The 13,049-nt window shown below is 53.5% G+C and overlaps 1 protein-coding gene across 1 annotated transcript in view; it reads right to left on the bottom strand.

Moving 5' to 3' along the window:
• The window catches only part of CELF6 (CUGBP Elav-like family member 6), a 90,584-nt gene that overhangs the window by 9,514 nt on the left and 68,021 nt on the right, over window positions 1–13,049 (bottom strand). Inside the window, exons 7-12 of the mRNA XM_075007278.1 lie at window positions 12,888–13,032; window positions 12,364–12,513; window positions 10,754–10,816; window positions 7,918–7,998; window positions 4,712–4,855; window positions 782–936 (exon numbers count right to left, since the gene is read on the bottom strand). Coding sequence (XP_074863379.1) covers window positions 809–936; window positions 4,712–4,855; window positions 7,918–7,998; window positions 10,754–10,816; window positions 12,364–12,513; window positions 12,888–13,032 — 711 coding nt within the window. The 3' untranslated portion in view covers window positions 782–808. The remainder of the gene's footprint in view (window positions 1–781; window positions 937–4,711; window positions 4,856–7,917; window positions 7,999–10,753; window positions 10,817–12,363; window positions 12,514–12,887; window positions 13,033–13,049) is intronic.

Below are 13,049 nucleotides of genomic sequence, written 5' to 3'. Positions count from 1 at the left end.
AAGCACAAAAGTCAGGCTTCTGCAGCCAAGTTTGTTGAGATGCTACTTGGGAAAGTCCTAGTATGGCAAGTGGCAAAATCAACTAAGAGCTTCCTTCTGCCAGCAGCAGCAAAAAAGTGTGGCAAAACCACGCCACGCCACCCTTACTTCTGTGCTGCTGCTGCTGGCGACGCCGCTGCCTTCCAATCTGGGCGCCTGCCCTTCTCCGCTCTGCCTTCAGAGCTGGGCACCTGAGTAAAAAGTACAGCTTCTCCCTAGAAACACACAGTCTGGATTCTTCTTCCCTCGGATTCCAGGGTCCCTGCCAGTCAGTGAGTGGGTGACGCTTCGTGACAGCCTACGACACAGCGCAGACACCACAGAGCTGACCAGCTCAGAAGGAAGCAACAAGAGCAACAATCTCGAGCAAGAAGAGACTTCAGACAAGTCTGTGTATGTTCCCGGGAGGGAGAGGGACTGGTCCCAGGAGGCCCAGCCAGTCAGAAGCGGATCTGGGAGCGAGACCTTGTCTGGCGCTCGACCATTGGACCACACTGACTCAGAGCTAAGGGAGCAGCACTGAGACTTAACTTATGGGCTAACATGTTGTGGCTGAGAAGGTCCAACACTCTCCAGCAAATGGCAGAGGTGCAGAGATCCACAGAAGCCCCAGAAAGCGTGAAACATCAGGGAGGCCACACTGCCCCCGGCAGCCAGCACAGCCGATCGGTGAAAACACCAAACTCCCCCCGGCTGTCCCGCGGGTACCACGGAGCGGCAGGCCAGCCAGCCAATGCCTTACCTGTTTGCAGGGCCAGAGCAAGCAGGGTCAGTAGGGTCTGTTGGCATCTTTTGGCCGCTTGAGTTGGACCTTTAGCCTCTTCATGCCAATCTGGAAGCCGTTCATGGCCTGAATGGCTGCCTGAGCACTAGCTGGATTGTCAAAACTGACAAAACCTGGGCGGGAGGGGAGGGAGGACGAAGAGGGAAGGACACAATTCATCACCGTGAGCATCAGAGACCCTCCCCACGCGTCACCACCATTCCACACCAAGCTTCCCACAGAAGTCCCTGGTCATGGGCCTTGGGATTCCCCAGGAGCCTCCAGTGCATGAGCGAGAGCTGAGGCTGGCAACGTTGTGACAGTAGCCCTCTGCATTCAGTCACCAGCCATGAGGCCTGAATTGTACTGGCCAGGCTCTGGCGTTGGAGCCATCAAGGATGGAAGCTGCAGCCCTCATATCGTGGGTGCCTGTGTGAGGGTCAACACGCAGCCTGAGAGGTGTACTCAGAAAGGCGTGCCTAGTCCCTGGCTTGTCAGAGGGGGCTCCGCTCCCCCACCCCTGCCCTGGTGAGTCGGGCGCCATCACCCCGCTCACGGTTGCCCGTCTCCCGTCCCACATCCTCCCCTCTCTCCCCTTCACAGTTGCCTAAGCACACATTCTCCCCAGGCCCACAACCGAGTGCCCGGGGGTGGGGCAGGGCCCAGCAACTCAATTTCACCTGAGACCCCACCCCTTCTGGGCATGCAGAGCTGCCCCCACCACACTTTGCCAGGGGCCCACAGTAGCTGTCAGCACCGCTGATTCTCTCTCTGTCCCCCATTCCCGAGGACCCCCCTTTCTGCACCTCACATTCCCCTGACCACTTGACCTTTCCCTCCCAGTCCGGTCCATCATTGCCACCAAAGACAGTCAGACTTCGGTCCCATCCCAGACAATGGGCAATGCTAGCCCATGGCTATTAGAGGAACCACTGTAGGGAACCAGCCACTAGTTTGACTGTAGGCCTCCTCTGCCTTCAGGCCCGTTTTGAATAGGGGTCAAGCTCCATAAGAGTTCAGCCAGATATCAGGAGATCCCGAGACGTTAGCCTGCCCCCAGTCCCCAAAGGCAGCCCTCGACTGCTACAGGGTCCTACATCTGGAGGCTAAGTATGGAACAGCCACTCCCCACAGAGACAAGGCTTTTAGGAGGAGTTCAGAGGAAATGGTTTTGAGGCAAAAGCCACCTGCTTTCCCTTGCTCTGCATCTGTCACCCAACGGCTAGAGGTAGGCATTAAACAATGTGTAAAGCCCAGGGGTCTGTGCGCCTGTCACAAAGGGTGCTCAGCTGCTTTGGCTATAAGATGGTAAACAAGCCACCAACTTTTCCCCTTTCCTGGTACTGAGCAGGCAGCCCTGAACCTCAGAGATGTGAGAACTCGTGCCAGCGCCTTTGAGAGCAGCCTTTGTATCTGCAACTCTGAGGTGAGACCCCAACATCCCACCTTGCAGGAGGAGAGATGTCACTGGCTCTACTGCTAACACCAAATGTATTGCAGGAAACACACCTTCTCCCAAGAGGACTACCCTAACTTTAGAGACCCCAGAGTTTAGTAACTCTTCAGCTAAACTTCTGAGGGTTCAGCTGAACTGACCCTGTGGGCGAGAAGGGCCTGAAGAGGCTTAGCCCGTAGCTACACACCCCAGACTGTAGGAGGATTTGGAGTGCAAAGCTGGGTATGAATTTTGTGAATGGGTCTGAACAAAGCCCAGGAGATGCAAATCTCTGAATTTCCACAGCACGTGCAAGCTGGGCTCTATTTCTCTGCCTTGCACCCAGCACTGGCATTTACAGCTGGGCAAAAAGCATGCACAGTGCTGCCACTTACAGTCTGCAATTGCTTTGTACAGGAACAAATGGCAAGACAGGATACAAGCTGAGGAGGTTCAGGCTCCTGGAAATAAATGTTATCCTGGTGTCTGCTGTGGACTCTGTTGAAGTTTGTGCTTTGCTTACACAGCCCTTCCTGTGTGGTCACATAACCAGTTCCAAAACTTGGCTGAGTGCAGCTGGTTCTATAATAGACATCAGCCCAAGCATCCACGTTACAGACCCCAGCCTTTCTCCAAGAGCACGGTCTCCAAACCTACCAGCATTTCAAAGAGTCCCCCAAGGGTCCCTGCAGGCCCCCTGGGCTGGCAGAAGACCTCAGCTAAGTCCAGGAACTCTGCAATACAGCCCATGGTGCCCGGAGCCCCCGAAGTACAGCAGTTGTATAATTACCAGGTTTCCACCTGTTACCTCTCCTGACATTTTCTTCTTGTCATGATAACCTCTGCTGCAAGAGGGAAGTGACAGCCGGTAAGAACCCGCAGGGTTCCAGGGAGCAGGGCAGCTCGTGGGAATGGGCAGCCAGCCCCAGCAGAAGGGCATTTTAATTGACTGTACCACTTTCCCAGCCCTGAAAGCAGGCATGTGCAGGGAGCGGGTACTTTCCTTTCAAGGGATTCCAGGTGGTGACACTGTAACGATTTCCTCCTTCCCGTGGAGCGGCTCCGTGGAGCAGGAGCAGCCGTTGCTGGAGCGACTATGGAGGAGGTAGTAATACAGTGAGAATTACAGCAGGCAGGGCCTGTCTTCTCAGGGTCAGTAACTATCTTCCCAGCCGCTCCAGCAGAGGCTCTCAGCGTCCTTTACAACCATTAATTAAAGAAGTCTCGGTTGCAGGCCAGTGTGCACTGGTGTGTACCAGTGTCCGTCAGTGAGGGGCGGTGGCCAGTCATCCATCCACTCCCTCATGCCAAGCCCAACACCATGGTATCAGGCCTTCCAGCTGACTGTGGATGGGGGCACATAGGCCTGCTGACAGGGCGGGAGGTGACTGCTCCGGGGCTCGCCCACGCCAAAAAGCCTGGGATACGTGGCTGCCACCATCATTGCTGCAGTAGCGGGGCAGTGGTCCAGGAGCCCTGGGCCCTTCGAATCATGGCTGGAGCCCCACATGATGCACTCTGGGTGGCACTGACGCTGGCTCCCCAACCTCGCCCCTTTGGGGAACACAGAGCCGTGCCCCCACCTCACCTTGCAATTCCATCGCCCCCCCCAGATGTACACGCTGTGCTCCACGTGCTTTAGCCCCCCGGCTCCTCACAGCCACAAACTGTGCAGGGCCATCAGGCTGCCCACTGGCTGACAGGACCCACAGCACTGTGGTCGGCACAGCTCTTTTCAGGGCAGCCCATTGGTTACAAGGCCGCTCTCCAGTGCTGGGACCTACACAAACAGCACAGGAGCCCTGATGGGAAATGACCATGCTTGCCGTTTTCTCCAGGCCAAGGTCTGTAACACCCACATAGTCCAGGCCCCATGCAGGAGGGAATGGGACCCCCGGCCCCGCCGCCTATTTGGGCACATTTCACGTTGCAGAGATCGACTTGTCTCTCCTGCTAAAGAGACCAGCTCAGCCCCTGGAGCAGAGTGAGAGCCGTGTGCACCCTCCCTCCATGGCCACCCGCTCATCAGAACAGACCTCACTAACATCCCATCTCACACCCTGCTGCATGGACACGGTTCTGTCCCATCAGCCTGCTGCACTTCCTGGCATGGGCAGACCTTCCAGAGATGCCTCTACCTTGCGTGTGTCACAGACCGATAATGCCAGTGACCGCAGAGCGGATCTAGTCATGCCTCCCTCCTCGCAGTTCAGGCAGCAAGCGTTCATACGCTGACTGCTGTGTGTGGGGGTTGGGGGCGGGGGGGGACGTGTGAAGCAATGTTCCATAGGTTCCCCAAACAGCTCAGCCCTGCTGGTAAGCATGGCCACTGACTAGCTGTATGGGCTCCTTAACGGAGCTATGCAACAAAATGATCCTCCGTGGGAAATGCAACACGAGCCCTGTCTCTGCCAAGAAGCCGGAGCTGCCGAAGTCCTGCAGGGAGAGATGAGAGCAGGCTCTCGGGTACTTACCAAAGCATTTACTTTGGTTGGTGGCACGGTCGACAAAGACTTTGGCAGAGATGACATTGCCAAAAGGCAAAAACATCTGCATGAGCTCTGCGTCTCCGAACTCCTGGGGCAGGTGATAAATAAACAGGTTACATCCTTCGGGACCTGGGATAACACACATGCACACACAAAGAACAGCCGCCCGTTAGCACGAGGCCATGGGTCATGGCCTCTGATGCAAGACAGTTTCGCCACCCCTACCCTGCGTGCTCAAAACTTACACGGCAAATATTCCTCCTCTGCCTGAACCTACTTCAGCCTCTGACTTTTTGAAGACAATCTCATACCTACCAAAATTAACTGGATGAGGGTTACTGTCAAGCACAAGGAAAAGTGCAGAGTCCTGCACTTGGGATGGAAGAATCCCAACACTGAGAAAGAGAAGGAATCGTAGAATCCTAGGGCTGGAAGGGACCTCGGGAGGTCATGGAGTCCAGCCCCCTGCCTGAAGCAGGATCAACCCCAACTAAATCATCCCAAACAGAACTATGTCAAGCCGGGACTTAGAAACCTCTAGGGATGGAGATTCCATCACCTCTCTTGGTAACGCATTCCAGTGCTGCACCACCCTCCTGGTGAAGTAGTTTTTCCTAATATCCAACCTACACCTCTCCCTCTGTTACTTCAGACCATTACTCCTTGTTCTGCCATCTGTCACCACTGAGAACAGTCTCCCTCCATCCTCTTCAGAGCTCCCCTTCAGGAAGTTGAAGGCTGCTATTAAATCACCCCTCAGTCTTCTCTTCTATAAACTAAACAAGCCCAAATCCCTCATCCTCTCCTCACAGGTCATGTGCTCCAGCCCCTTAGTCATTTTCGTTACCCTCCACTAAACCCTCTCCAATGTGTCAACATCCTTTCTACACTGGGGGCCCAGAACTGGATGCAATACTCCAGATGCGGTCTCAACAATGCCAGACAGAGGGGAATAATAACTTCTCTAGACCTGCTGTAAATGCTCCTCCTAATGCACCCCAGTATGCTGTTAGCCTGCTTGGCTATGAGGGCACACTGTTTACTCATATCAAGCCTCTCATCCACTGTAATTCCCAGGTCCTTTTCTGCTGTGCTGCTACTTAGCCATTTGGTCCCCAGCCTGTAACAATGCTTGGGATTCTTCCGTCCCAAGTGCAGGACTCTGCACTTCTCCTTGTTGAACCGCATCAAATTTCTTTTGACCCAATCCTCCAATCTGTCTAGGTCACTCTGGACCCTGTCCCTGTCCTCCAACATATCTACCTGTCTCCCTATCTTAGTGTCATCTGCAAATTTGCTGAGGGTGCAATCCTTCCAGGTCATGAATAAAGATTTTGAACAGTACAGCCCTAAAACTGATCCTTGGGGCACTCCCCTTGAAACTGCCCCCCAATCGGACACTGAGCCATTGACCACTAAGTGCTGGGTCTGTTCCTCAAGCAAGCCTGCTATCCATTTTACAGTCCATGTATCCAATCCATACTTCCTTAACTTATGGGCAAGAATGTTGTGGGAGACCATATCAAAAGCTTTGCTGAAGTCGAAGTATATCACTTCCATTGACTTCCCCATGTCCACAGAGCCAGTTACCTCATCACAGAAGCTAATCAGACTGATCAGACATGACTTGCCCTTGGGGAATCCATGGTGACTACTCTTGATCACTTCCCCTCTTCCAAGTGCTCCAAAATGGATTCATTTATGATCCCCTCCATGATTTTTCTGGGGACTGAGGTCAGGCTGACTGGTCTATAGTTCCTTGGATTGTCCTTCTTTTCTTTTGTAAAGATGGGCGCTACGTTTGCTATTTTCCAATCATCTGGGACCTCCCCCAATTTCCATGAGTTTTCAGAGAGAATAACCAAAGGCTCTGCAGTGACATCTGCTAATTCCCTCGGTACCCTTGGATGCATTAAATCCAGACCCATGGATTTGTGTACCACTAGCTTTTCTAAACAGCTCTTCACCTGTTCTTTCCCCACTGAGGGCTTCCCACCTCCTTCCCATTCTGCATTGCCTAGTAGTGCCATAGTCTGAGAGCTGACTTTGTCCGTGAAGAGTGAGGCAAAAAAAGTATTGGGCACTTCAGCCTTTCCGACTTCATCTGTCACCAGGTTACCTCCCTCATCCAGTAACAGCCCCACACTCTCTTTGATCACCCTCTTATTGTTAACGTGCCTGTAGAAACCCTTCTTGTTACCGTTCTCATCCCTTGCAAGCTGTAGTTCCAACTGTGCTTTTGCTTTCCTGACTGCCCCCCGGCATTCTCCAGCCATATATTTATACTTCTCCTGCGTCATCTGTCGAAGTTTCCACTTCTTATACACATCTTTTTTGAGTTTAATCTCACCAAGGATTTCCCTGGTAAGCCAAGCTGGTTGCTTACCATATTTGCTTTTCTTACTGCACATTGGGATGGTTTGTTCCTGTGCCTTCAATATCTGTTTCCCAGGGGATCCTGCACATCAGTTCTCTCAGGGAGTCAAAGTCTGCTCTTCTGAAATCAATGGTCTGTATTTTACTGCTCACCTTTCTTCCTTTTGTCAGGATCCTGAAATCTACCACTGCAGCCCAAGTTGCCACTCACTTCTATTTCTTGTATTGGTTCTTCCCTGTTTATGAGCAGCAGGTCAAGCTTTGCATGGCCTCTGGTCAGTTCCTTCAGCACTTGTACCAGGAATTTATCCCCAACATTCTCTAAAAACTTCCTGGATTGTCTATGCACTGCTGTATTGGTCTCCCAACAAATGTCTGGGTGGTTAAAGTCTCCCATGAGAACCAGAGTCTGTGATTTGGAAGCTTCTCTTAGTTGTCTGAAGAAATCTTCATCTACATTTACCTGATCTGATGGTCTATAGCAGACACCAACTACAACATCACCTCTGTGGCTTCCACCTCTAAGCTTAACCCACAGACTCTCAACCAGCTTTTCTCCCTCCTTATACTGGAGCTCCGAGCAATCAAAATGCTCTCTCACATACAGCACCACTCCTCCTCCTTTTCTCCCCTGCTTATCTCTCTCTCCCTCCCTCCTGCACACGCACGTGCGCATGCGTGCACACACACACACACAACTTTCCTGACCATGTGGTACCTCTCCTTGCCCCAGAACAGCCATACAGCAGGATAAGTGACCAGGGAATAAGCCCACCCCAGTGAATTCCTCATGCAGCCTTCCCCCAGCCCCTTACCTTCTCTCTGCTGCTGTGGAATGATGGGTGCTTGCTGGGGGAAGGCCTGGCTGATGGGGGCGTAGGCGGTAGGGTATGCTGCTGGACGGGAGAAGAACAAAAAGGTCAGGTTCTGCTTCCTTTTGCTAACCCAGCACAACTGGCTTCCCCAGCCAATGGTCCAGAGACACCCCGGGAGGGGGAATTCCAGACATGCTCATTGTAACGCAATGAAAGAAATCAACACCCGCCCCCGACCCCCGGCCCAGCTTGCAGGCAAGGCCAAGGGTCTCTTTTCAGTGGGTTGTGCAAACTTTCTAGCCGGGTGACTCCCTGTAGCAGGCTGGCAGCAGGTGAGGGTCCTGCAGGAAAGTTCTGGGTGGGACACACTAAGGCAGGTGTTTCCTTATGCCTCCAAGAAGATAGGCAGGTCGGAGTGGCTTCCAGTGCTGGGGGATCAAGGGTGTGAGCTGAGCTGAGCTGAGCTGAGCTGAGCAGAACTTAAGGAGGGATCTGGGAACCAGCCAACACATTGAGACTTGTGCCCACTTTCATGTCGTGTCCTCCTTACTCTGAACTCATTTGGAATAAATAGAGGAACACGAGGGATGAATTTCATCTGCAGAGTCTGATCCTTATTTTCAGCCCAGGTTATTCCTGATTTACTCCAGTATAACTAACATTAAAACCCATCTCGTCATTTCAATGTAAAGAGTCATTTTCTTTCTCTCGCTTAGTATTGCTTTCTTGGGGCTAGATGGCAGGCTGGTGTAAATCACAGCAGCTGCACTGAAAGTTATATCGATTTACTTTGCTGAGGGTCTGGTCCTCATAATTTAAATAGCATCACCATGTCCTTCCCCCGTCCCCCTGCCATTTTCTTTCGGCAAAATAAACAAATACAGCTGCTTTTTTCTCTTCCTGCAGATGAAATTCTTGTGGCTCTGTGTCACGTTGGTTTTCCTGGTTTGAAAGCCTGTCTTCTGAGTTTCTGTTGTACGAGAGCAGAGACCAGACATGCATATGGTGTGCCAGATGCTCTCTCACCTTGTGTCTGCACCCTGCAAGGGCGTGTAACTACAGCAGGTTTGGAAGGATTCTGTCGTAATCAGTAAATGTCTACAACCTATGAATTCCCCCTCCCCAAGCTCCAGTGAAAAATGCTCTCACTGGTGATGATTGCCATTAACAGAGAGGGAACAATTTCATCCCCCAGGCCTCACTGAATGATTGACGCTCAGGCTGATCTTTCAAGGTGATTTTACTTCTCAGTCTGTTAGATTCCCATCTCCTATAACCCTTGTAGTTTGACCACTCGGCAACTCTGACTGAGTTTTTTAAAATTTCCCACTAGTACAAAAACTTAAGCTGATAAAACAACCCCAAAAGACCTTTCAGGAAAGAAGCCCATTGGTAGGCTCAACATCAAACAAAACAGGACCCCTCACAAGCCTAGTTAGAACCTTGGCTTTCAATCAAGTGATATTTTGGCAGACTCCCCACTCGAACTGTTCTGGCCTGAACTTCCAGCCAATCACCTCTCATCAAGCACCCATGCTGAGCTGGCTCTCTGCTATGGTTCCCTTTAACTTTTCCCATCCATGTGCAAAATTCTGGGCACCACAGTATCTGCAGATGCGCACCACCAAGGGAAACACACGCTGCCAGCTGTGGGCATTCTGCTAATCAGTCTCTTCTCTCTTGTGGATGGCCACCCAAGCACTCAGCTTAGAGGCAACACTGTTCTCCACCATTACTCTGTACCCTCCCTTAATATATACCCATGTACACAGCATGCTGTGAGTGAGCCTTCCTCTGCTGAGTCATCTCAGGCTCATTTGCACTAAAACTTTCACCCTCCCCAATGGCACTTTAAACTAGCCGGCAACCTGGAGCAAGGCTGCGCCTATGAGTGCCCCCAGGTCAGGGCTATTTCTTAGCCCCACTGCTGGGGACGGAGCTCTTTCAGGAGCAAGCGGAATGAGCAGGGCCTCTGCTCTGCTCTTCTCTGCGCTCGTGACGAGATTTCCCCAGCTCTCAGCCTCCTGACTGTCACGGCACAGAGTTTAAAGCCAATGGAGATCACTGCTGTCAGCTAGTCCTGAAGTCTCAAACTAGTTTTGCTGGGATCCCCTTTGGAAACATTTCAGGCTGTAAGATTCCCACCCAGAAGGCGACAATCTCCCTATGCGGTGCCACCCATACGTCTGTGCTGCTGCTGCTGCTGCTGCTGCTGGCGGTGCTGCCTTCAGAGCGGGGTACCTGGCCAGCAGCCACCACTGCTCTCACAACCTGACTCCCACTCGCTAGTTGTGCGGCCTCCTTTTGTGTTTGAAACCAGGGCTCCCACTACTCCTCTCCATCCATGAGCAGAATAAATTTTGTTGTGCACACTGAGGCATGTGTAGATATGCACCACCAGTAGAACCCCAGGCTGCCCACTGCTGCCGGCTGTGGGTGCTCTGCCAATCAGCTGGGAGGTGCCTGAATCTCTCCCAGGGTGGCTGCCCAAGTGCTCAGCTTACAGAGACACTGGCTGGGACCCACACTCAGACACATGCTGATCTAGTCTGACCCCCCACAGAATCCAGACAAGAGAGCTTCACCTAACGATTCCTCCCTTGAGCCCACCAAGCTGGGGCTGGGCCATCCATTGCTGTCCGCAGCCGCAAGGAACACGTTTAACCAAAACACAGAGTTGCAAGTGTCTTGGGTTCCTCCCTCACTGTCCGCCCCCCACATGCAGTTCCCTCTGCTCCTTGCACGTCACGGCCATGCAGGGACCCCAACAAGCCCAGGAACAAAGCAAGCGCGCAAGGCAGAGCCAGCGGGAGAACTGCAGAGCTAAGTTTGAGACCTGCGTAGTGCTGCATGCCAGCGTAGGCTTGTTGGAGCGGGTCGGCCACAGTGGGACTTTGAGCTGGAAGAGAAAAGAAGGGAGAGAGAGTGAGTGAGAAAACCGGAGGGGAAGCAGGCTGTGCCGCAGCAGCAGCCGGCAGGAATCAATCAGGGATACAGCAATTGTTTGTCCTCCTGTTGGCTTCCCTCTCCCGATCCCATCCCCTACCACAGCTCAGCAGAGCAATCTGCACCAACACCACAATAATGGCCATGCTCCGGATCATGCTAAATGACTCACAAAGGAGGGAACGTTGCAATATTAATGCTTGACCTTGTGAGGTGCCACATCTTCTCCACTCTCAGAGACTTTAATGGGAGTGGAGGGGTCAGGGCACCTGCCAGGACCAGGCTCCCTCGGAGGACAGGGGGGCTTTATTAGGACATTGGAGAGTGTTCAGGTTCACGGCAGAGGCCAGCTAGTGCCCAGATGCCATCCTCCAGTGAATCCCAGCAGGAGAACAAAGCTACAGAGCTGGGTGGGAAACAGTATTCTTGTCCCACAGAAAGTTTGGAGCTTTCAAGGGTATTTTCAACCTTGAATCCGGACAAATGGCCAAAAACTGGCTCAAAGGGATAATCTGAAAAAGGAAGCCCTTCGGGATTGGTCAGACCAATCCGTCTGGATCACTCCAAACCATCCCACTTCAACAGCCACATTTGACATGGAAACATAAAGCAACGGGAGGCCGATGGCTGCGTGAAAAGACAAGTCGTTTGGAACTGAAATCAGAATGCTCCACCGAGGAAATGTTGAAATGGAACATCCGGACAATTCCGTAACAGCTGTCCCGATTTTCTCACGAGACAGGAACTTTGCCAAGGCCGATCCTGCCCCACAAAGTCTGACTGAGACAAAGCTGATTGTGATGTCGCTGGACAATTCCCAGCCAGCCCTGCTAGTGAGCACTCCTCAGTGTGCCTGGACACGGCAAATCAACCAGCAGAGACCTGTGGGTGTGGCGCAGCACCTGCCCTGTACAAACTACCCACCACTCTCCTGCCCGCCTTCCTCCCGCCCAGTGGCCAACTGGTTAGCAGTGTGCTGTGTGGTGATTCCCACTGAGTAGACGCCTCTGGGCGCTGTCCTGGGCTGTTACCCTGCCATCGATTGCCTGAGCCACCAGCATGTCTCCACTCCGGACCTAAGCCTGCCTGAAAGGAGCAGTCTATGGAGCTCCCTCAGGAGCGCTGGGCTATTCGGGCACTGGGCCAGGTACAGGGAGGTGGGGAGCTGATTTGCTCCAGCAGGGAGCTCAGGTCTCAGAGGGGGCCATTGACTCCCTGAGCTCCTGCAGGGGACAGCGGCTGCACCCCACGGCAGTGGTGGGTGTGGAGGGGCAGAGAAGGACATGGCCCCAGCTCCCCATTGCCACTGTAGACAGAGGCGCTAGCCCTCAGGGACCCCCGTGCTCAGATGAGCAGAGAGCTGCAGATGTGCCCCTCCCCGGGGGCGAATGCTTCATGCCTGCCTGATGCACACCTTGCCCCCAGCATCCAGGCACAAGCCAGCCCACCCACAGGAGCACAGCAGGGACAGGGGGTAACAGGCTCCTCCCCCGGACTTACCTGGGTACGGATGGATTCCATTGGTGTAAATGGTCTCGGAGGCCGGCTGCCCATTGGTCTGTGGTGGGAGGGGGCTGAACCCATTCACCCCGATGGGAGTGGCTATGCTGGGGACGGGTGCTGTGCTGATCCCTGGAGGTGTGCTTGTACCTAAGCCCCCAAGAAACAGGGTGCAAGGGAGAGAAGATGAGAGCTTTGGAGAGGGCCCACCTGGGAAGAACTGGGGCTTGTCAGTGGCAGTGATTGCTGCCTTCGTTTAACCGGCTCTGAGCAGCCTGGAGTACTAGGACTGGCAGGGACTGCGAGAGGCCATCGAGTTCAGTCCAGTCCAGTCCCGGCCCCACCGGCAGGACCAGGCACAGTCTGGACCATGCCATGGGCAAAGCTTGTCCAGAGAGGAGATTGCCAGTTCCCTCTGCACGCCTGACAAAGGCTTCCTGGGTCCAAGGGGCTCCAGGGCCTGTTTTGCCCGACAGATGCCACCCAGCTGCCCTGGAAGGACCTGGCGGAGAGGTGACCAGTACCTGATGAGGGGGTCATGGGAGCAGCCACGAGTCCGCTGACATTGAAGGCGGCCATCTGCTGCATCTGGGCTGCGGCGATGGCTGCCATGGGGTTCAGGCAGGTTCCCTGTGCTGCAGCCATCAGGGCTGCCTGCTGCTGCATTATCTTAAGGAAAGAAAGGA

Source organism: Carettochelys insculpta, chromosome 12, assembly GCF_033958435.1.
Source record: "Carettochelys insculpta isolate YL-2023 chromosome 12, ASM3395843v1, whole genome shotgun sequence".
Classification (NCBI taxonomy): domain Eukaryota; kingdom Metazoa; phylum Chordata; order Testudines; family Carettochelyidae; genus Carettochelys; species Carettochelys insculpta.
The sequence above is the reverse complement of the archived record's forward strand: the minus strand, read 5'-3'. Positions and strand labels throughout refer to the sequence as shown.